General features: G+C 45.1%; 1 protein-coding gene across 5 annotated transcripts in view; it reads right to left on the bottom strand.

Annotated features, from left to right (window-relative positions):
• Positions 1–19483, bottom strand: part of TP53BP1 (tumor protein p53 binding protein 1) — a 70092-nt gene extending 50609 nt beyond the window's left edge. The window contains exons 1-10 of one of the 5 annotated variants that reach the window (XM_084641759.1): positions 19332–19483; positions 18497–18672; positions 18234–18318; positions 17818–17905; positions 17305–17387; positions 16324–16485; positions 15777–15858; positions 9894–10078; positions 7962–8088; positions 4923–5014 (exon numbers count right to left, since the gene is read on the bottom strand). In XM_084641759.1, coding sequence (XP_084497885.1) covers positions 4923–5014; positions 7962–8088; positions 9894–10078; positions 15777–15858; positions 16324–16485; positions 17305–17387; positions 17818–17905; positions 18234–18318; positions 18497–18664 — 1072 coding nt within the window. In that variant the 5' untranslated portion in view covers positions 18665–18672; positions 19332–19483. Of the gene's footprint in view, positions 1–4922; positions 5015–7961; positions 8089–9893; positions 10079–15776; positions 15859–16323; positions 16486–17304; positions 17388–17817; positions 17906–18233; positions 18319–18496; positions 18673–19154; positions 19173–19215 lie in introns of those variants that run through there. The other 4 variants (XM_084641755.1, XM_084641756.1, XM_084641757.1 and 1 more) reach the window with 4 other exon arrangements.
• Between the last annotated feature and the right edge of the window lie 1708 nt (positions 19484–21191).

Below are 21191 nucleotides of genomic sequence, written 5' to 3'. Positions count from 1 at the left end.
TTTAATGTAATTATTCTCCCACACAGCTGTTGTGCAGTAAGGAAGTGTTATCCCCATTTTACATATGGGGAACTGAGGGAGAGAGAGACTAAGCGTAAAATTTTCAAAAATCTTTAAGTGCCATTTTCAAAAGGACTTGAAGTCTAAATCTTACTGAGTCAACTGGATTTAGGCTCCCGCATACCTATGCCATTTTCAAAAGTGACTTAGGCATTTTTTGAAAATTTTACCCAAGATGACTTGCTCAGAGCAGAGAATAAACCCAGATCCCCCAAGTCCTAGGCTAGCACCATGACCATTAGATCATCCTTCTTTTCAGTGTCTCGTATTAGCACCCAGGCAGCACTGAGGACAAAGCAGGAAGCAATGAAAAAATGTGAAGGAGTAGGGAGAGGGGGGCAAAGAAACAGGGATAGATGGATCCAACCATTATAGAATATTTCCTTCCAGGGCCTGGAAATGAATCCAGGATTCCAGAGACAAAACAATCTTCTGCTGTCAAGCAAATAGGCATGAACTCACCGGCAAAACACGTCTTCTCCCCCTTCCAGTGGATTGTCTACATGGAGGATAACAGCCTACTCCTGCTACCAGTTATTCATTCAGTTAGCTCAAGTTGTAGAGGTCTGTGTTGTGGAGCTAAAGATCCCAACCCTGCTAACAACCTATATGGGGATCAATATTGATCTGTATGATTGAATCTGTGCTTTTTTCAGTTGTCTTTGAAAAAAAGAAATAAAACAAAACATACACACACACCCCTTGGGATACTACATTAAAAATGTTTAGGGCCCTACCAAATTCATGGTAATGAAAAACACATCATGGACCACGAAATCTGGTCTCTCCCTGTGAAAACTGGTCTTTTGTAGGCTTTTACTCTATACTATAGAGATTTCATTGGGGAAGATCAGTGTATCAAATTGGAGGTCCGGATCCAAAAGGTAGTTGCAGGAGGAGAGTCACAAGATTATCTGAGGGAGAGGTGGGTCATGGTATTGCCACCCTTACTTCTGCGCTGACTTCAGAACTGGGCTGCCAGAGAGAGCGTGGCGGCTGTTGGCCGGGCGCCCAGTTCTGAAGGCAACGCCCCATCAGCAGCAGCGCAGAAGTAAGGGCAGCAGTACCGCAACCTCCCCTACAATAACCTTGTGACCCCCCGCAACTCCTTTTTGGGTCAGGACCCCTTCAATTACAGCACTGTGAAATTTCAGGTTTAAATAGCTGAAATCATAAAATTTATTATTTTTAAAATCCTATGACCGTGAAATTGACCGAAATGGACTGTGAATTTGGTAGGGCCCTAAAAAAATGTTAAAAGAACACTAAGGTAGCAAAGACATGTACTCAGAAGTTAGGAAGCGTAAGATTAGGGTTGCCTCTGCATACATAATTCAGCCCCTTCTGTGGCTCCATGATGATAATTCGGACTTTAATCACATACTATTTTTCCACAGAACCTGTCTCCTACAGTGCACAAGCTGGATGGTGCTTAAGGAATGAAACAGGGTTGTGTAACAAATGAAGATGTTTTCTATAGGTTCCCTGCTTCTTTGGAAGGTGTATGGTGAACAAAGAGGGGATTGCGGGAAGAATGAAGACTGTCTCATGGTATGATGGCATATACAAACCATATACCAGGCAACAAGGGGCTCAGGAGCTTCTCTGAGCTCAGCACAGACTGGAGAAGTTAAAAGGAGCAGAACAGCTCACCTGTGGGCAGGCCAGGGAAGAGAGAGGACCTACACCTTGCAGCTCCTAAGGGAAAGCAGGATATCTCCCATCCACAACTGCTTGAAGGTTCCCCCCCAAGGGAAGGGAGGACCTACTTTTTATCAACTCTGAGAGGGAGGCATTTCCCTCTCTCACATACTAACCCAGCTTATGTGTATTGATTCTGTGTTTTGTTTATAGACTGCCCCTGAAAGGAAGAGACTTAGAATTGAACTGACCAGAGGGCCAAGGCATGAGAGGAATCAGCTGATGCCCCAAAAGGGAGAAAGCTGCCATGCCCAGACACAAGGAGGTGCCATGCAGTGAACTGACCCCCTTCACGTTTTCCTGTATGGACTGTGAACAACAGAGGGATGATACGAAGTGGCCCAGGGAAGGCAGCCTTAAGGCATTCTTGGTCATTAGATGCTTTTGTTACCCTTACAGAGCCCTGGGCTAGAGTGCGAAGGCCTAGCTCCCCTCCTAAAAACCCCTCTGCAAGTCAAAGGCCTAAGCCCCTGACTACTAGGCAATACTCCCCACGAGTGAATCATAGAATATCAGGGCTGGAAGGGACCTCAAGAGGTCATCTAGTCCAACCCCCTGCTCAAAGCAGGACCAATCCCCAATTAAATCATCCCAGCCAGGGCTTTTTCAAGCCTGACCTTAAAAACTTCTAAGGAAGGAGATTCTACCACCTCCCTAGGTAACGCATTCCAGTGTTTCACCACCCTCCTAGTGAAAAAGTTTTTCCTAATATCCAACCTAAACCTCCCCCACTGCAACTTGAGACCATTACTTCTTGTCCTGTCCTCTTCTACCACTGAGAATAGTCTAGAACCATCCTCTTTGGAACCACCTCTCAGATAGCTGAAAGCAGCTATCAAATCCCCCCTCATTCTTCTCTTCTGCAGACTAAACAATCCCAGTTCCCTCAGCCTCTCCTCATAAATCATGTGTTCCAGACCCCTAATCATTTCTGTTGCCCTTCACTGGACTCTCTCCAATTTTTCCACATCCTTCTTGTAGTGTGGGGCCCAAAACTGTAGGACACAGTACTCCAGATAAGGCCTCACCAATGTCAAATAGAGGGGAACGATCACGTCCCTCGATCTGCTGGCTATGCCCCTACTTATACATCCCAAAATGCCATTGGCCTTCTTGGCAACAAGGGCACACTGCTGACTCATATCCAGCTTCTCGTCCACTGTCACCCCTAGGTCCTTTTCTGCAGAACTGCTGCCTAGCCATTCAGTCCCTAGTCTGTAGCGGTGCATTGGATTCTTCCGTCCCAAGTGCAGGACCCTGCACTTATCCTTGTTGAACCTCATCAGACTTCTTTTGGCCCAGTCTTCCAATTTGTCTAGGTCCCTCTGTATCCTATCCCTACCTGCCACCATATCTACCACTCCTCCTAATTTAGTATCATCCGCAAATTTGCTGAGAGTGCAATCCACACCATCCTCCAGATCATTTATGAAGATATTGAACAAAACCAGCCCCAGGACCGACCCTTGGGGCACTCCACTTGATACCGGCTGCCATCTAGACATGGAGCCATTGATCACTACCCGTTGAGCCCGACAATCTAGCCAACTTTCTACCCACCTTATAGTGCATTCATCCAGCCCATACTTCTTTAACTTGCTGACAAGAATACTGTGGGAGACCGTGTCAAAAGCTTTGCTAAAGTCAAGAAACAATACATCCACTGCTTTCCCTTCATCCACAGAACCAGTAATCTCATCATAGAAGGCGATTAGATTAGTCAGGCATGACCTTCCCTTGGTGAATCCATGCTGGCTGTTCCTGATCACTTTCCTCTCGTGTAAGTGCTTCAGGATTGATTCCTTGAGGACCTGCTCCATGATTTTTCTGGGGACTGAGGTGAGGCTGACTGGCCTGTATTTCCCAGGATCCTCCTTCTTCCCTTTTTTAAAGATGGGCACTACATTAGCCTTTTTCCAGTCATCACTTCCAGAGTGAAGACCACCACAAATGGTTAAGGCATTAGAATGCCATCCTAGAGAACTGGATTCTACCTCTGCCTTTTCCACAAAGCTCCTACAAGATGCTGAGCAAATCACTGAAATCAATCCTTCCACCAGTGGTCACTAATTGTGTGTTCCTAATTTTCTGGGAGCCTAGCTTGACACACCTGGGGCCACATTTGCAAAAGTGCTGAGCTTTTCAATTGTACGTGAAGTCCAAGGGGTTCTGTGCTTTGAATATGAAAGGTGCTAAAAAATGCTAAGTACTATTAAAAAAAAAATCAAGCTTTAAGCGTCTCAAGTTGGGCACTCAGAATTAGTGAACACTTGATAACTTTGGCTTTAATGTCACTTTCTTGGTTCTTAATCTGTAAAATAGGGATAATACCACCTGACTTTGCATGGGTACCGGTAAGAGAATCATCTGAAAATAATGTCTGAAGCCCCCAGATGCTACAATGAATACACCATAGCAACACTCATGAGGAAATTAATAATTTTCTATTCAGTGCAGGGTTTGGATAGTGTATGTTTTAATAAGGCCTGGAGTCACACTTTGAATGAGAAAGATAAGAAAAATATCAAGTATTTGGGGGGGGGTGAAGAAAAATATCAAATAGCTACCCATTCATTGAGCACTGTCCTTTCCGTGCACTGAATGAGGCAGGGGTCCTGTGGAAACAGTAGTATGTGATTATAAAATTAAAGATGGTATTATAATGCACCAAGGGTCTGAATTAAGGTACAGTGATTCTTTAATGTAGTTGTCGGCTCCCCGCCCCTCCAAATATATTTATACATAAAGAGAAGAGGGATTCCTGCTGCCCTGCAGTACCTATCCTGTTGCATGAATGCCTTTCCTCCAAGGAAGCACAATGGCAACTGGCCCTCGGCATCCCGTGTTCAGTGCATCCCCATCTTACCAAGAGAGAAGGGGAAACTAGCTGATGATGCCCTACTCTTGACGTACTATCACCTTCTCCCAAAGGTACAGGGAAAGCCAATGCGGGAGTGGCCCATTGCATGTGCACTTAAGGAATCAATCAAGTTTGAAGACTCTTGAGGAAGAGCTGTATAGGGGGAGAAGGAGAGGCGCTTGTTATGCAGATTACCATATGACATGATTCTAAGCAGTGTTTGGAGGAAGCTAGACACACAGGCTGGAGGAGTGGGTATAGGGAAAAGCCAAAACCAGATCAGTATTCACAGAAGTTTTACCTTTTGTTTCTTCCTGTTCTGAGGGACTGCTGGAGATAAGAGGATGGGATCTAAAGGCATCAGGAGAAGGAGTAATCAGGCCTGAAGAATAACTGCAGAGGAATAAATAAATAAAAATAAAATCACAGATCACTTAATGCTTTAGTTATTTCTCATACTCCACAAGAGTAGCTCCAGCCTTTCACAACGGGAGCCTGCTTCACCAGCTAACACAATCAAGCCAATGAGCCTAAATCCCTCAAACGACTGCAGAGGAGTACAGGCAGGGGACCCGCAGCTCAGTTTCCATGTAGCAACAGTCTACAGATCACAACACAGCCCAAAAGCAGGGAGAATCCTACATATTCAGACTGCAGTTAAAATAACTTGACAGATGTGAAAACAAGCATTGTACTGACATACAGAAAAAAAACTGTCAAGAATGGAGGAGACCTCTAATTCACTATCTTGTCTCAGATAATTGCCAATATTGAATACTTCTGAGGAAAGTGCAAGGAACTCTGGGGTAGAAAGTTATGCAATAACGTCCTTTGGTTAAGAAGAAACCTGCCCGGAGAGGAAGTTAGTGGTTGACTAATGCTCTGAAGCATGTTCCCTTATTTATCATCTCAGGTACTTATCTGCTCCCCATTATCAAAGTACCTGAATGCCTCACAATGTTTAATGAATTTACCCTCACAGTACCTTACAGTGACAGGGAAATGCTGTTATCCCATTGTACAGATGGGGAACAGACACAGACAGGCTAAATGAGTTGCCCAAGGCCATACAGGAAGTCTGTGGTGGGGCATGTACTTGAACCAAAGCCTCTCAAGTCCATTGTACCATTTTTATTCTACCTAATGAAGCTGTGCATTACTCCTCATGTTAGTGCGTAGTCTGATTTTTACTAAGATCTTGCCTTAAGATAGCACTGAAGTCAATGAGTTTTACAGATTAGTTATACATTGTACACAAATTTCCTCTCAACAGCTTTAAACTGCTGTCTTTGAGTTTAACTATGTCCCCTTGTTTCTTCTATTATGAGAAGAGATAAATGGGAATCATTCATACCGTTCATTGTTTTGTATCCTTCTATCACGAGGATGGAGTACCAGTTCTGAACTGTAGCCCAGGAAAACATGATAGAGGTGTGCAGGAGAAAGAAAAAAGCCATATTGGAGATAGTCAAGAGAGGAACTCCAGACAGAAGCTGTAAACATTCTGTTCAATGAATTTAGAAGTGAAGGGGAGAAGAGATGGGGCGGTCGCTGCAGGACTACATGGGGGTCAACCATGTGGAGGTTTTTTTGTTTGTTTGTTCTAAAGGTGGGAGAGACTAAAGCAGCTTGTACAGTAGAAGGAGAAGAGAGACAGAATAATAAGGACAAAGGGTGAAGAGAAGAATGGGTGAAAGGGAGATTAGTGCCTGGGTGGGGTTACGAGGGTAGGCTGAAGGGTTAGAGGACAACACCAGAGGATGAAAAGCTCCTGCATGAGTGACAGGGGCAATGGGGAAAGTAGTGGGGAGGAAGGGAAGGCTTAGAAGTCATCAAAATTTGGCAGTTTTGTCGGGGGGGGGGGGGGGGGAAGAGAATCAGTAAAGATCCTGTGTAGAGTGAAGTGGGGCTGGGGAGAGGTTTGAGAAAGGAGTCAAAGGTGATGAACAGGTGAGTGGGACTGCGCACACGGGGAATCTGAGTGGAGAAGCAGAGGGCCTGGCTAGGATGTTAGCAGAATTGAAGGAGGAGAGAACAGTAGTGGAGAAAGTAACCATGCTCACTGAACTACTGCCAGATGTTCTGCTGTGAGAATGTGGCAGTGGAGGATGCAGATGATGGGGAAGAGTTAGGGTGGGCCTTGTGATGGGAGAGAGGGGCAAAGAAGTGTGGAGGGGAGTGTAGAATGCAGAGAATCGACAACCATGTCATGGGAAGAGACAACAGGGAGGAGCAAGCTGAGAGTGGAAGAGAAGTCACTAACACTGATGGTCTGGAAGTCTCAGAAGCATAAGATGGTGGGCAGCAGGCAGATATCCTATTTTGAGAGAGACCAGGTGATTGGCAGAGTGGGGGACTCAGTGATGAAGAGGAGATCAGTGCTTGGTGAAGATATGAATGGCTATCCTAGGGAATGGGAAAGTTGATCCAGTTTGCAGGTCAAAAGAAGCAATCTGTTCTATCCTTTACCAGAAGAGTTATCTTTGTATCATCAGCAGAGAACTTTGTCTGACCACAGTCATCTTTAGTACCAGTCAACTTCCCCCCAGTTTCTCCTAATTTAAACTATACGCCTCCACCCTAGCCACAGAAAATTAACAAGGTGTTTTTGCATCAAAAGTATGGCTCCTCTGAATAAAATGGAGACATTTCCTTTTGTGTAGGCACCCCTTTCCCCAAATAGCTCCTCAATGCCTAACAAGTTTTAAACCCTCTTCTCAGCTGTAGGTAGACACTCTGAAGTATCCCCGTTCAGTCAGCTTTGCACTGACGTTTATTTCAGAGACAGCTAGCAAGGAGATCCTGAAGTGTGCATGGAGCTGGGGACACCTTCCCCAAGAAAGCTATTGGGAGTTCAGGAAAACTGATGGAAGATAATGTAGCTTAATTTTTTAGTTATCACTTTGGAGGCTAAAACCAAACAGATTTTACAACTCCTCTACATCCTGCAACTTGGCATAACCTGAATAGAACCAAAAGGCAAAAAAGAGTAATTCTCTCCCAAGCAGCATGAAGTCCCCACTCATCTAACAGAAAACCCTGTAAGGTCCCCTATTCTCCTTGAGGAAGGCTGAAAGGTTACCAATGAGCCCAGTGTCTTTCCCCCCCCATGGAAACCCATGTGAAAAGCCAGAATTATACCTTATTAGCTATTAAGCTTCAAAGACTTCAGTTTGCAGAAAACCACAATTACAATGTAATCCATGTTGGAAGATTTAACCCCACCTGCTGTGCTGGGCTGTTTATCTCAGTGACTTTCATCCCATGCAGGACAAGTGCATATTAGAGGTGTTGGTTGTGTGTTGTGGGGTTGTGTTGTTGTTTTGTTTTTTTTGCTTACGTGGAAAGACTCTCCTGACCAAGGGACCCCTGCACAGAGAGATGCAGGAGTTGCAGAGTGCCAGCAGGGGTGCATGCCACGGAACCTCCCACTTCCACCCTGGTTATGGTACAGTCACTCTCTGAAGCTATTTGGAGCAAGAGGAAACAGACTGGATTATTATAAAGCAAGTTATCCAGATAAAATCATGATGATGATTTTCACTTCTGCAAAGTTACCTCCCAGTTTGACAAAGACCAATATTCTCAGTGAGACAAAAATGGATTTTGGAACCACAGGTCCAAGGCACATGAAATGCAAGCGTCATATCCCTAAAAGGTAAAAGGCTTGTTACTGGCTGGCAAAAGTGGCCTGCTCTCTCATACTGGATTATAAGTGTTTACACTAAAGAATTGTAGGAAAAAATTCTCAATGGTTCCAATACCAGTTCAGCCAAATCAAGGTTCGAATTGGTGGGAGCACAAGTATAGACAAGGCTCTGGCAACAACAAAGAAGAAAACTCACTGCTTTTACCGTTTTTGTTAGATAAACCTTCTGGATGTAAAATCTACTTAAAGTTATATCAATTTAACTAAAGCTGTTTAAAAATCACACCTGTTAGTTAAACCAGTGCAATTTTGTTTTGACCCAGCCTTTAAACCACGATCAAGTCACCTTTTTAAACTTCTTTTCAATAACTAAGTAGAATGTCTTAAGTCTCTCATGGTAAGGCATGTTTTACAGACCGCAATTCATTTTTGTAACTCTTTTCTGAAACCTCTTCAGTTTTTCAATATCCTTTTGTAGTATGGATACAAGAAGGGGACACAATATTCCAGTAGTGGTCTTATAAGTGCTACATATACACAACCTCCCTATTCTTCCTCTGTATATTCCTGTTCATACAGCCAAGTTTTGCTAAACTTACTGAAAAGCAAGTGTAACTGAAATATGGTAAAAAATTATTCTGGCTGCTGAAGCCTTTACACTAGCACTTGTGCCAATTATAATGCCGGTTCAGCTGAACCAACAGGAATTTTTGGGGTAAGTTTCCCCAACATGGACAAGGCTTAAAATACATGCCCATGCTTTTTCTAGCGTCACAAAAACAATTAGCAGTTTTACGGCCATGCTTTTTTTTTTTTTTTTTTTTGGCGGGGGGGGAGAGCATGCAGGAAAAAGTGAGGAATACTCAAACAACCCATTCTAATGGCATTATTATGATTCACTTCAGAACAACGAGAGAACATCTGAACGCTCCCCACATAGGCGAAGGCTGTGTTTTGCTTTCCAGAGTACTTTCACATGAACAGAAACATTCGTTTAATCAAAACACACCCAAAGCATTCTGCCCACTGTAACCTGCTTCCCTGTAAGATGCCATCAAAGGGCACATCTGCCCAGTAATGTCCCTTAAAAAGTCCACACAGTTGAGATATTCAAACATTTCGCCATCTGGGATCCAGTTTAAATCTTGTATAAAGTCTTTCAAAACAGAAGTTAAACCTACAAAGTCTTCATCCCAATTTCAGCTAGGCTGAGCATCTGTCGTCTCATTACAGTTCAATATTTTTGCCCCAAACCCAAGCTGGGCATAGCCCTTCCCGCTGAGGATCGGTCTTCTTGATCTCCCAGCACCTCTTGCCTAGAGTTTGGCCTTCTCCATTGGACTTCCCCCCCTCTGATGACTTCTCCCTGCTGATTCAGGGCCTCATAGGAGCTTTCTTGCTCCTACAGTGTTTCCAGGCAGCTGCAGACAACCACGCTTATAAGCCCCAGGTGCCTTCCCTCAAGTCCAGTTGGGCAGCAGATAATCAGTCCAGTTACACTGGACCTTATTTCCTCTTAAAGGGGCCAGTCACCCTGTGACAGATGCATAGCCCCCAGCTAAAAAATAGAACAGTGACTGTCCCTTAGGATGGATACTTTGGCATTAGTTGGTCTGTTTTTACCTGTTGTGTGGCTCTGGGAAAACATATCTTCCTGAGTTGACAAAATCTCTGACTCCTGCAGACCAGGATCAGGTGTCTTCTCAGCCTGCAACCCACTTTCAAGCAGATCACAGACAGACATTTGTATCCTGCTGGTCTCTTTGTGTTGCTGTGGAATTCTGGGAGAGCTAGACATAACCTCTGACCTAGGAAATTCAATTTATAGTAGTGTTGCAGAACTATCATGAATATTTACCAGCCCAGGTACAAAAATCTTCTCACTCGTCCTCACCACAATAGCAGGGACAAATAAAATATTTTTACCCATGTCAAAATACACCTGCCCAAGGTGAATATGGGGTGGGGGTAAGTAGAATTTAAAGCAGAGTTAAACACTTTTTATTATAAAGTAAACTCAAGATTCTGATTTCCGCTCATTACAAAGTTGCAAAAACAGGTTTTAAATAGAATTTTAAAACATTACTTATTAGGGCTGTGATTAATTGCAGTTAACTCATGCAATTAATCTCAGTTTTAATCACACTGTTAAACAATAGAATACCAATTGAAATTTATTAAAATATTTTGGATGTTTTTCTACATTTTCAAAAATATTGATATCAACTACCACACAGAATACAAAGTGTACACCACCATTACACCACACCAATACAAAGTGGCCACCATTCCAGAAGACATGCTTCCATGCTGATGACACTCGTTAAAAAAATAGGTTTCAGAGTAACAGCCGTGTTAGTCTGTATTCGCAAAAAGGAGTACTTGTGGCACCTTAGAGACTAACTAATTTATTTGAGCATAAGCTTTCATGAGCTACGGCTCACTTTATCGGATGCATACTGTGGAAAATACAGAAGATGTTTTTATACACACAAACCATGAAAAAATGGGTGTTTATCACTACAAAAGATTCTCTTCCCCCCCCCCCCCCACACACACACTACTCTCCTGCTGGTAATAGCTTATCTAAAGTGATCATAAAAAACTCTCATAAAAAACAACCTTCCACACAAACTTCCTCATGGCTGGACTTTACTAAAACTAGACAAGCCACTTACAACACACACTTTGCTTCTCTACAAAAGAAAAAGGACACTAAACTTTCTGAACTACTACATGCCACAAGAGGCCACAGCAATGGTTCCCTCAACCCACCCAGCAATATTGTTAACCTATCCAACTATACACTTAGCCCAGCAGAAGCAGCTGTCCTATCTCGGGGCCTCTCCTTCTGCCCCTCCACCCCCACAAACATGATACAGTTCTGTGGTGACCGAGAATCCTATTTTCGACATCTCCGACTCAAGGAATATTTCCAACACACCTCTGAACAATGTACTAATCCACAGAGACCTCTCTACCAACATTACAAAAAGAAGGATTCTAGGTGGACTCCTCCTGAAGGTCGAGACAGCAGACTGGACTTCTACATAGAGTGCTTCCGCCAACGGGCACGGGCTGAAAATATGGAAAAGCAGCATCACTTGCCCCACAACCTCAGCCATACAGAACACAATTCCATCCACAGCCTCAGAAACAACTCTGACATCATAATCAAAAAGGCTGACAAAGGAGGTGCTGTTGTCATTATGAATAGGTCGGAATATGAACAAGAGGCTTCTCGGCAGCTCTCCAACACCACTTTCTACAAGCCATTACCCTCTGATTCCACTGAGAGTTACCAAAAGAAACTACAGCATTTGCTCAAGAAACTTCCTGAAAAAGCAGAAGATCAAATCTGCACAGACACACCCCTGGAACCCCGACCTGGGATATTCTATCTGCTACCCAAGATCCATAAACCTGGAAATCCTGGGCGCCCCATCATCTCAGGCATTGGCACCCTGACAGCAGGATTGTCTGGCTATGTAGACTCCCTCCTCAGGCCCTACGCTACCAGCACTCCCAGCTACCTTCGAGACACCACTGACTTCCTGAGGAAACTACAATCCATCGGTGATCTTCCTGATGACACCATCCTGGCCACTATGGATGTAGAAGCCCTCTACACCAACATTCCACACAAAGATGGACTACAAGCCGTCAAGAACACTATCTCCGATAATGTCACGGATAACCTGGTGGCTGAACTTTGTGACTTTGTCCTTACCCATAACTATTTTACATTTGGGGACAATGTATACCTTCAAGTCAGCGGCACCGCTATGGGTACCCGCATGGCCCCACAGTATGCCAACATTTTTATGGCTGACTTAGAACAACGCTTCCTCAGGTCTCGTCCCCTAACGCCCCTACTCTACTTGCGCTATATTGATGACATCTTCATCATCTGGACCCATGGAAAAGAAGCCCTTGAGGAATTCCACCATGATTTCAACAATTTCCATCCCACCATCAACCTCAGCCTGGTCCAGTCCACACAAGAGATCCACTTCCTGGACACTACAGTGCTAATAAACGATGGTCACATAACCACCACCCTATACCGGAAACCTACTGACCGCTATTCCTACCTACATGCCTCCAGCTTTCACCCTGACCACACCACACGATCCATCGTCTACAGTCAAGCTCTGCGATACAACCACATTTGCTCCAACCCCTCAGACAGAGACAAACGCCTACAAGATCTCTATCAAGCATTCTTACAACTACAATACCCACCTGTGGGAGTGAAGAAACAGATTGATAGAGCCAGAAGAGTTCCCAGAAGTCACTTACTACAGGACAGGCCAAAGAAAATAACAGAACGCCACTAGCCATCACTTTCAGCCCCCAACACATTTTCAAGGATCTACAACCTACCCTGAAGGATGACCCAACACTCTCACAAATCTTGGAAGACAGGCCAGTCCTTGCCTACAGACAGCCCCCCAACCTGAAGCAAATACTCACCAGCAACCACATACCACTCACCAGCAACCACATACCACTCACCAGCAACCACATACCACTCACCAGCAACCACATACCACTCACCAGCAACCACATACCCAGGAACCTATCCTTGCAACAAAGCCTGTTGCCAACTGTGCCCACATATCTATTCAGGGGACACCATCACAGGGCCTAATAACATCAGCCACACTATCAGAGGCTCGTTCACCTGCACATCCACCAATGTGATATATGCCATCATGTGCCAGCAATGCCCCTCTGCCATGTATATTGGTCAAACTGGACAGTCTCTACGTAAAAGAATAAAATGGACACAAATCAGATGTCAAGAATTATAACATTCAAAAACCAGTCGGAGAACACTTCAATCTCTCTGGTCACTCGATTTCTGATCTCAAGTGACTATCCTTCAACAAAAAAACTTCGAAAACAGACTCCAACGAGAGACTGCTGAATTGGAATTAATTTTCAAATTGGATACAATTAACTTAGGCTTGAATAGAGACTGAGAATGGTTGAGTCATTATAAAAAGTAACCTCTCTCCCCCCCTACCCCCCACTGTTCCTCAGACGTTCTTGTTAAACCCTGGATTTGTGCTGGAAATGGCCCACCTTGATTATCATACACATTGTAAGGAGAGCGATCACTTTAGATAAGTTATTACCAGCAGGAGAGTAGTTTGGGGGGGGGGGAACCTTTTGTAGTGATAAACACCCATTTTTTCCATGGTTTGTGCGTATAAAAATATCTTCTGTATTTTCCACAATATGCATCTGATGAAGTGAACTGTAGCTCACAAAAGCTTATGCTCAAATAAATTGGTTAGTCTCTAAGGTGCCACAAGTACTCCTTTTCTTTTTGTTAAAAAAATAATGCATCAATTAAATTTGTGACAGAACTCCTTGGGGGAGAATTGTAGGTCTCCTGCTCTGTGTTTTACCTGCATGCTATAACATGAAATATATAGCAGAAGTCTTGGATGATAACTCACCATGTTGTTCGTTTTAAGAACACTTTCACTGCAGATTTGACAAAATGCAAAGAAGGTACCAATGTGAGATTTCTAAAGACAGCTACAGCACTTGACCCAAGATTTAAGAATCTGAAGTGCCTTCCAAAATCTGAGCGGGACGGGGTGTGGAGCAAGCTTTCAAAAGTCTTAAAAGAGCAACACTCCGGTGCAGAAACTACAGAACGTGAACCACCAAAAAAGAAAATCAACCTTCTGCTGGTGACATCTGACTCAGATGATGAAAATGAACATGCATCGGTCTGCACTGCTTTGGATCTTTATTGAGCAAAACCCTTCATCAGCATGGATGCATGTCCTCTGGAATGGTTGTTGAAGGGACATATGAATCTTAAGCGCATCTGGCACGTAAATATCTTGCAACGTCGGCTACAACAGTGCCACGTGAATGCCTGTTCTCACTTTCAGGTGACATTGTAAACAAGAAGCGGGCAGCATTACCTCCTGCAAATGTAAACAAACTTGTTCAGCCAATTGCTCAGACAAACAAGTAGGAGGACTGAGTGGATTTGTAGGCTCTAAACTTTTACATTGCACTCAAAAATAAAACAGTTATGTAACAACAACAAAAATCTACATTTGTAAGTTGCACTTTCACAATAAAGAGATTGCACTATGGTATTTGTATTAGGTGAATTGAAAAATACTATTTCTTTTATTTTTACAATGCAAATATTAATAAAAAATAAATATAAAGTGAGCACTGTACGTTTTGTATTGTGTTGTAATTGAAATCAATATATTTGAAAAAGTGGAAAACATACAAAAATATTTATATAAATGGTATTCTGGTTTTTTTTAATCAACTTGACAGCCCTATTACTTAGATGACGGCTTCCTGTCCTAATGAAAACAGGGCAATGCAAATGGAACCTAAAGAATACACTTTGCCAGTTAACAGTGAAACTGGAGAGTTTAACCGCTGTAAGATTTATAATTAAGAGTTACTAATAAAAACTTCGCAAAAAGAAAAGGAGTACTTGTGGCACCTTAGAGACTAACCAATTTATTTGAGCATGAGCTTTCGTGAGCTACAGCTCAGCTCATGAAAGCTCATGCTCAAATAAATTGGTTAGTCTCTAAGGTGCCACAAGTACTCCTTTTCTTTTTGCGAATACAGACTAACACGGCTGTTACTCTGAAACCTAATAAAAACTTAACTTTTTTGGTTAAACAACTTATAATTATAAAACTTACAACAGTGAAATTCTCCAATACCCAACAAAGTCCCTGCTGGGAGTATCATTAGACTCCTGAGAGACCACAGCCAATTCCCTAAAAACAGGGACAGACAGTGACGTGGGTTTCAAAATGGCCTTTAATAAATATATTGCTTTCTAAAGTTAAAAATGAAACACTAACATTTTCTTCTAGCCTATTGCATTGCCACATTAAAAAAGGTCATGTTTCCTTGAATGCTCCTACACCATTTCCACCCCACCCCCCTTCCCAGCCAGGAAAGGATGGGAGCTCTCCTCAGCCACCATTACTGAGACATTCCTTTCAGCAACTTCCACTATAGGAAGTTTTCAAGCAGTGTGACAGGTCACTGAACCAGAACTGCTGAGCCAGCCCTCTGTCACTCCAGCTCCAATTAAGGGAGGTGAATTGGAGCTGGTTGGACCACCTGGCCGTAATTTGGGAAACAGAGACAGCTGCTGCCTAATTAGGCTGCGGCTGTATAAAAACCAGGGGGCAGCAGGAAGAAAGGGAAAAGGCAGGTAGTGGAAGCAGGGAGGTAGCTCTCTCCTTCCTTCCGCCTGCAGAGAATAAAGAGTTACTGAAATGGTGAAAATGTGGTGGGAGCACAGCCTGTAAATAAACTGCACCAGTGGTTACTGAACCCAGGGTCTCTTGGTCTTAATCAACCCAAGGGGCAGGAGCCAAGAGGGCCCTGCAGCACATTGTTACAACCAGTAATCCTTGCTGTTTTCTCAGCTTTCCTCCTTCTGCATGCCCCCACCCAAGGTACCTACAGAGAGGGCAGTTGTTTTACCTTCCAGACTTCTCTTGCCAGCACTGTGCACCTGTGTAACTTTCTCCAGCGGACAGAGCTTCACTCCTAACTATGTGCAGCTCTAGCAGGAGACACAGAAAACATTTGTTACTCAGTTTAAATAATCTGTGCTGACAAGTATCAACAAGTGTTTGGCACTTCACATAACACAGATATCAACACAACCCTGTCATGAATTTACAATATAGAAGGTCCACTGATAGAGAAAACTAGAAAGGGATTGTGAGGTCTGTAGCAAAGAATAGATTCAGTGTCAGATTTTCTGGATTGTTAGAAGTTAGCTAAGAAAAGAGGCACTCATAGAAAGACAGATGTTGACACTTGGGCAACACCACAACAGTGAAGGAACAAGCCCGAAGGAAAAAAGGAAGTCAGAATTCTCCTTTTCAAGCTTTGGGCAGCTTTAATATCATTCCTGATCTTGCACTTCGTATCAGAGGAAACATGCCATCTACAACTCAAAAGGAAGCAGAGAGAAATTTACCATCTAAGGAAAAGGTTTTTATGAACAAGACCATTTACATACCCTCATTAGGGTCATTCCTCATGGGATTAGAACAGGTAGGGACAGTGCCTGATGGCTGAAGCTGGTGACCTCTACCCTCTTCACTCAATATTGAGTCTCCCTCAAAGTCCTGACTTTGTGAGAGTTCCAGAGCTCCAAAACCCAACTGCGATGTGCCAGAGTCTAGCACCAAACATCCATGAAGAAAAAAATAATTTATGTATAAATTGCCATTAGAATTAACACCCATTGCACACAAACAAAATAGCTAGCTCACAGACATGTTCCCAGACAGAGGACGCATTAAAGTGCCTACGATAACTATGAGCAACTACCCACGGAGACAGAAACTCAGCTGCTCTCAGTACTCTACAAAAGCCGCACAGCCCCTCTTTGATAATTAAAAAAAACCCAACAACATAATCGGTATAATGGTTGACATTAAAAAGCCATCATTTGCCAACACGTTACCAAACAATGGTATCAGGTAGTGTACAGTATCCCAGGAAATAATTGTGGTAATTCAGCCTCCAAGTGTAGCACTTGTGGGTAAACGCTAACATTTAATGACAACCATCACATCAAGTTTCCTTTACTGCTAGCATAACAAACTTTTAGGAAAAAAACAACTATTTTCTAATGATCTGGCTACTTCCATGCCCCTCCTAAGCCCCTTCCTGTCCTAAAGACCTGAGCCAGCACAAGGATAAGAATTACTCCACTGACATCTGAGAGGGTGTATGGGTGGGTAGAAAACTGGTAGTTTTCAAACACGCGGCACACAATCAGTATTGATTTCTAAAGCCCTAAAGTATTTGGGGATGAGCTCTCTAGGCAAATTGTTGATTTCTTAACAGTTGCTTCATATTATCTTAATCTGATGGAAAACAGTGAGCCTGCTGAAGGGGAAAATTATATGAATGCAGACACAAGCTAGTGGAGCTCCAAGCAGATTTTAATGCTCTGAGGAAGTCACGGAAGGCTCTAGAGCAGAAGAATTACCTTCAGCACCCAGCAAGTGGGTAGTGCAGTGTGCAGCATCTTCAACTGCCTCCTCAGCAGCAGCTGCTACCATCTCAAGAACCCTGCAGTGGAGAGAAGAGATGATCTGGACAGTCAGAAACATAGCACACTGGGTTTTTTCTTCAGGCTGTTTTCTTAAGTTTATTTTTATTTTTGTTCACACATGGGTCCCTCAGACACCCTCAGCATCTTAAAAAAAAAAAAAAAAATCAGTGTCCCTTGAATTCAGGGCTGTTCCTCAGTACATCTGAACCATCCCAGAGGATCACACAGATATCCAGGAAATGAGCTAAATTGCACAAATAGGATTTTCTTCTGCATTCTGAACTGATTTGCTATTGTCCTGTTACACATCAGTTAACCCCAGCAGCACTGGCATTCCAGGTATGCCACCACATAAGGGGGAAACGTCACGAAGATAATCCCTCTAAGACAAACAGAAATGGAGTTGGAGATGGGGGCAGGGACAAAGTCAAGGAATATTCTATCCACCTGTTCTTCCTGGTAGGCTGAGGCAATCGATCAATAACTTGGCTGAGCGAACCTGTCGCATCCTGATGGGTAGAACTGTCCATGGGCTCTGAAAACATAATAGGCCATTAGAATGGAAGAGAGGCAAACTTCTGGCTATAGGGACAGACACTGAGAAGTGAGGAAGTCAGCAGCGCTCTGACAAGAACAGCTCACTGTTATATCTGCTTAGCCCACTCACCCCTTTCACGGTCACATGCCCTGATACTCAACTCTTCACAATAATTTCCAAAGCCCTGGTACCATCCTCTCCAAAGCCAGCAACCCCCAAATATCTCATCAACACAAGCATTGCAGGAGAATGAATTTTAGAGCAATCGGAGAACGTTAACTTCTCAGAGATAAATAAAAGGTAAAGTTACTTATGGCTCCCTCACCTGTGAGCTGTTTTTCCTCAAGGCCTCTGTCTTCTCCTCCACCACCACCAGCAGCCAGTTTGCTACCTTGAGGGCTGGTCATCTCCTGTAAAACACATGCACCTGATTTCTACATCTCCAGTTCTTCATTAAGCACCTGGAGAGAATTCAGCCTAAACTGAGCTTACTTCTCCCACACAGCCCAAGCAAACACATATATACTTGCTGGATAGATGCTTGTATTTCACTTCCTTCCTACCTCCCTCAAAGGAGCTTCCACTCACCAATACTGGGCTCTTGCAGTTGGGAAGACGTAGGGCTAGCAGGCTGATGCAGCCATGAGCAGCGTCTTCCTCGATCACTGCACTCTCTGGCTGGGAGTCCTCAACTATCAAGCAGGGAGTGTCCTGCTGAGAGAAGCCTAAATCTAGCTGGCTCTGGCTGGGGTCCATCCACTGCCCTAAAGAGAGAGGACAAAGGGGTCAGTGCAGCTGGAACTTGCTCCAGGTACTGTGGAAGTTATTCTGTCTCCCCCTGGAGCCTAGGCAGAAACAGGAGACAGATACCAGCACGCAGAGGCACCCACCCAAACCAGAGCTTCTAGCTCTCACGCCCCGCCTTGTGTAGGGCCGGTGCCCAGTCCCTCAGCTCCCCATCCTGCACGGTACTCCCTGCAGGCACGGCACAGCCCCGTCCCGTCCCGTCGGACGCCCTCACCTCCCCAGAGCCCGTGCGCCGTCTGCCCCCGGGCACTGCAAGGTGAGGCGGGACAAGAGGGAGGCAGTTACCAGGGCTGAGCCCGGGCAAGCGTCTGGCCCTGGGCTAGGCCCGCACGCGGCGGCCCCGGCTCGGCTCGGCTCGGCTCACCCCGCGGGCGGCCCCGGCTCGGGCGGCCCCGGCTCTGTCGCCCCCCGCCTCTCACAGCCCCCCTCCGGCTCTCACCCCCCCGGCAGGGTGCCCAGAGGGCAAGTGTGACAATCAGCACGGCGGCAACAGGGCCTACCTCAAGCGACGCCCCTAAAGGCGGGGCGGCCCCCGCAGTGTCGGGACGTCGGGACCCCGCGCCGCGCCCCGCCCCCCGGCCCCCCGGCCCGGGCCGCAGCCAGCCCCGCCGCTTGCCTGCTTCCCGCGGCCGCTCATGCTTCAGCCGCGCCGCTGGGAGCCGCCGCAGCGCGTCCCGCCCCACGCACGGCTGCGTGGTTACCACAGCAACGCCGAGCTTCTCTCCCCGCCCCTCGGGCTCCGGGGCCGGGGAGCCGACCAGGCCCCAGCAGCTGCGGGCGGGGCGGGGCGGGACGGGCACGGGCCCGGGCCCGGGGCGGCTGCGGAGGAAGCGAGGCAGGGCCGCCCGCGGTGCACGCTCCCAGGGAGCGGCTGGGCCTGCCTCCCGCAAGCCGCGGGCCAGGTGCACTACAGGAAACTGCTCCGTGGAGCAATGGGCTACTTCGGGTGGACTGAGCATGCGCACACGACCTGAGCATGCTCAGTAAGATCTGCTGAAGCCACTGCCCTTCACTCTGCCCTTATTCGCGGTGAGAGTCTGCTGACTGCTATTCACAGGGTGGCAAAGGGGCAAATCAGAGGAGGGGGGGCCAGGGTCTGAGCAGGGGGTGAAAATTGACCGGTCAAGGGGAGTCAAGCAGCTGGAAGCAGTGTTAGGATAGGGCTGAAGGCAAAATCAGGAATGAGGGGGGAAGAGACGGAGTTAAGCCCAGGCGTGAGGCGCTGCCAGAGGGTAAAACCCTGACACAGGCAGGGGCAGAGGGGGTAACAGTTACCCCGGTGGACTGAGGCACCAGTGCTTAGCAAACAATAGGGTGGGGGGAGCAGAGGGGCTTTTTTATTTCCCCTGCCACCGACAGCACCTCTCAGCATGGGCTTCCCAGGGCTGGGTTCTTAGAGGCACACGCATTCCAATGCTTTTTCTTAAAGGCACAGGCATCCCCATGCCTAGTCACTGCAGCTCCTCTTTGATGTAACCTGCTGAGGTGCATGAAAGCCCCCTAAACTTATTTTTACCAGCTTAGATTAAAACTTCCCCAAGGTACAAACTATTTTACCTTTTGCCCTGGGACTTTATTGCTGCCACCACCAAGCATCTAACAAATATATAACAGGGAAAGAGCCCGCTTGGAAACGTCATTCCCCCCCAAATCCTCCCCAAACCCTACACCCCCTTTCCTGGGGAAGGCTTGATATAAATCCTCACCAATTTGCGTAGGTGAACACAGACCCAAACCCTTGGATCTTAACAATGAAAAAGCAGTCAGGTTCTTAAAAGAAGAATTTTAATTGAAGAAAAAAGTAAAAGAATCACCTCTGTAAAATCAAGATGGTAAATACCTTACAGGGTAATCAGATTCAAAACATAGAGAATCCATCTAGGCAAAACCTTAAGTTACAAAAAGACACAAACACAGGAATATACATTCCATTCAGCACAGCTTATTTTATCAGCCATTTAAACAAAACAGAATCTAACGCATATCTAGCTAGATTATTTACTAAATTCTAAGACTCCATTCCCTTTCTGTTCCCGGCAAAAGCATCACACAGACCTAATCACATCAGCCACACTATCAGAGGCTCGTTACCTGCGCATCTACCAATGTGATATATGCCATCATGTGCCAGCAATGCCCCCTGCCATGTACATTGGTCAAACTGGACAGTCTCTACGTAAAAGAATAAATGGACACAAATCAGACGTCAAGAATTATAACATTCAAAAACCAGTTGGAGAACACTTCAATCTCTTTGGTCACTCTAATCGATTACAGACCTAAAAGCGGCAATTCTTCAACAAAAAAAACTTAAAAAAAAACAAACTCCAACAAGAGACTGCTGAATTGGAATTAATTTGCAAACTGGATACAATTAACTTAGGCTTGAATAGAGACTGGGAGTGGATGAGTCATTGCACAAAGTAAAACTATTTCCCCAAGTTTATTCCACCCCTCCACTCCCCACTGTTCCTCA

Source organism: Lepidochelys olivacea, assembly GCF_965140295.1.
Source record: "Lepidochelys olivacea isolate rLepOli2 genome assembly, chromosome: 10".
NCBI lineage: Eukaryota > Metazoa > Chordata > Testudines > Cheloniidae > Lepidochelys > Lepidochelys olivacea.
This window is presented reverse-complemented; position numbering and strand designations above follow the sequence as displayed.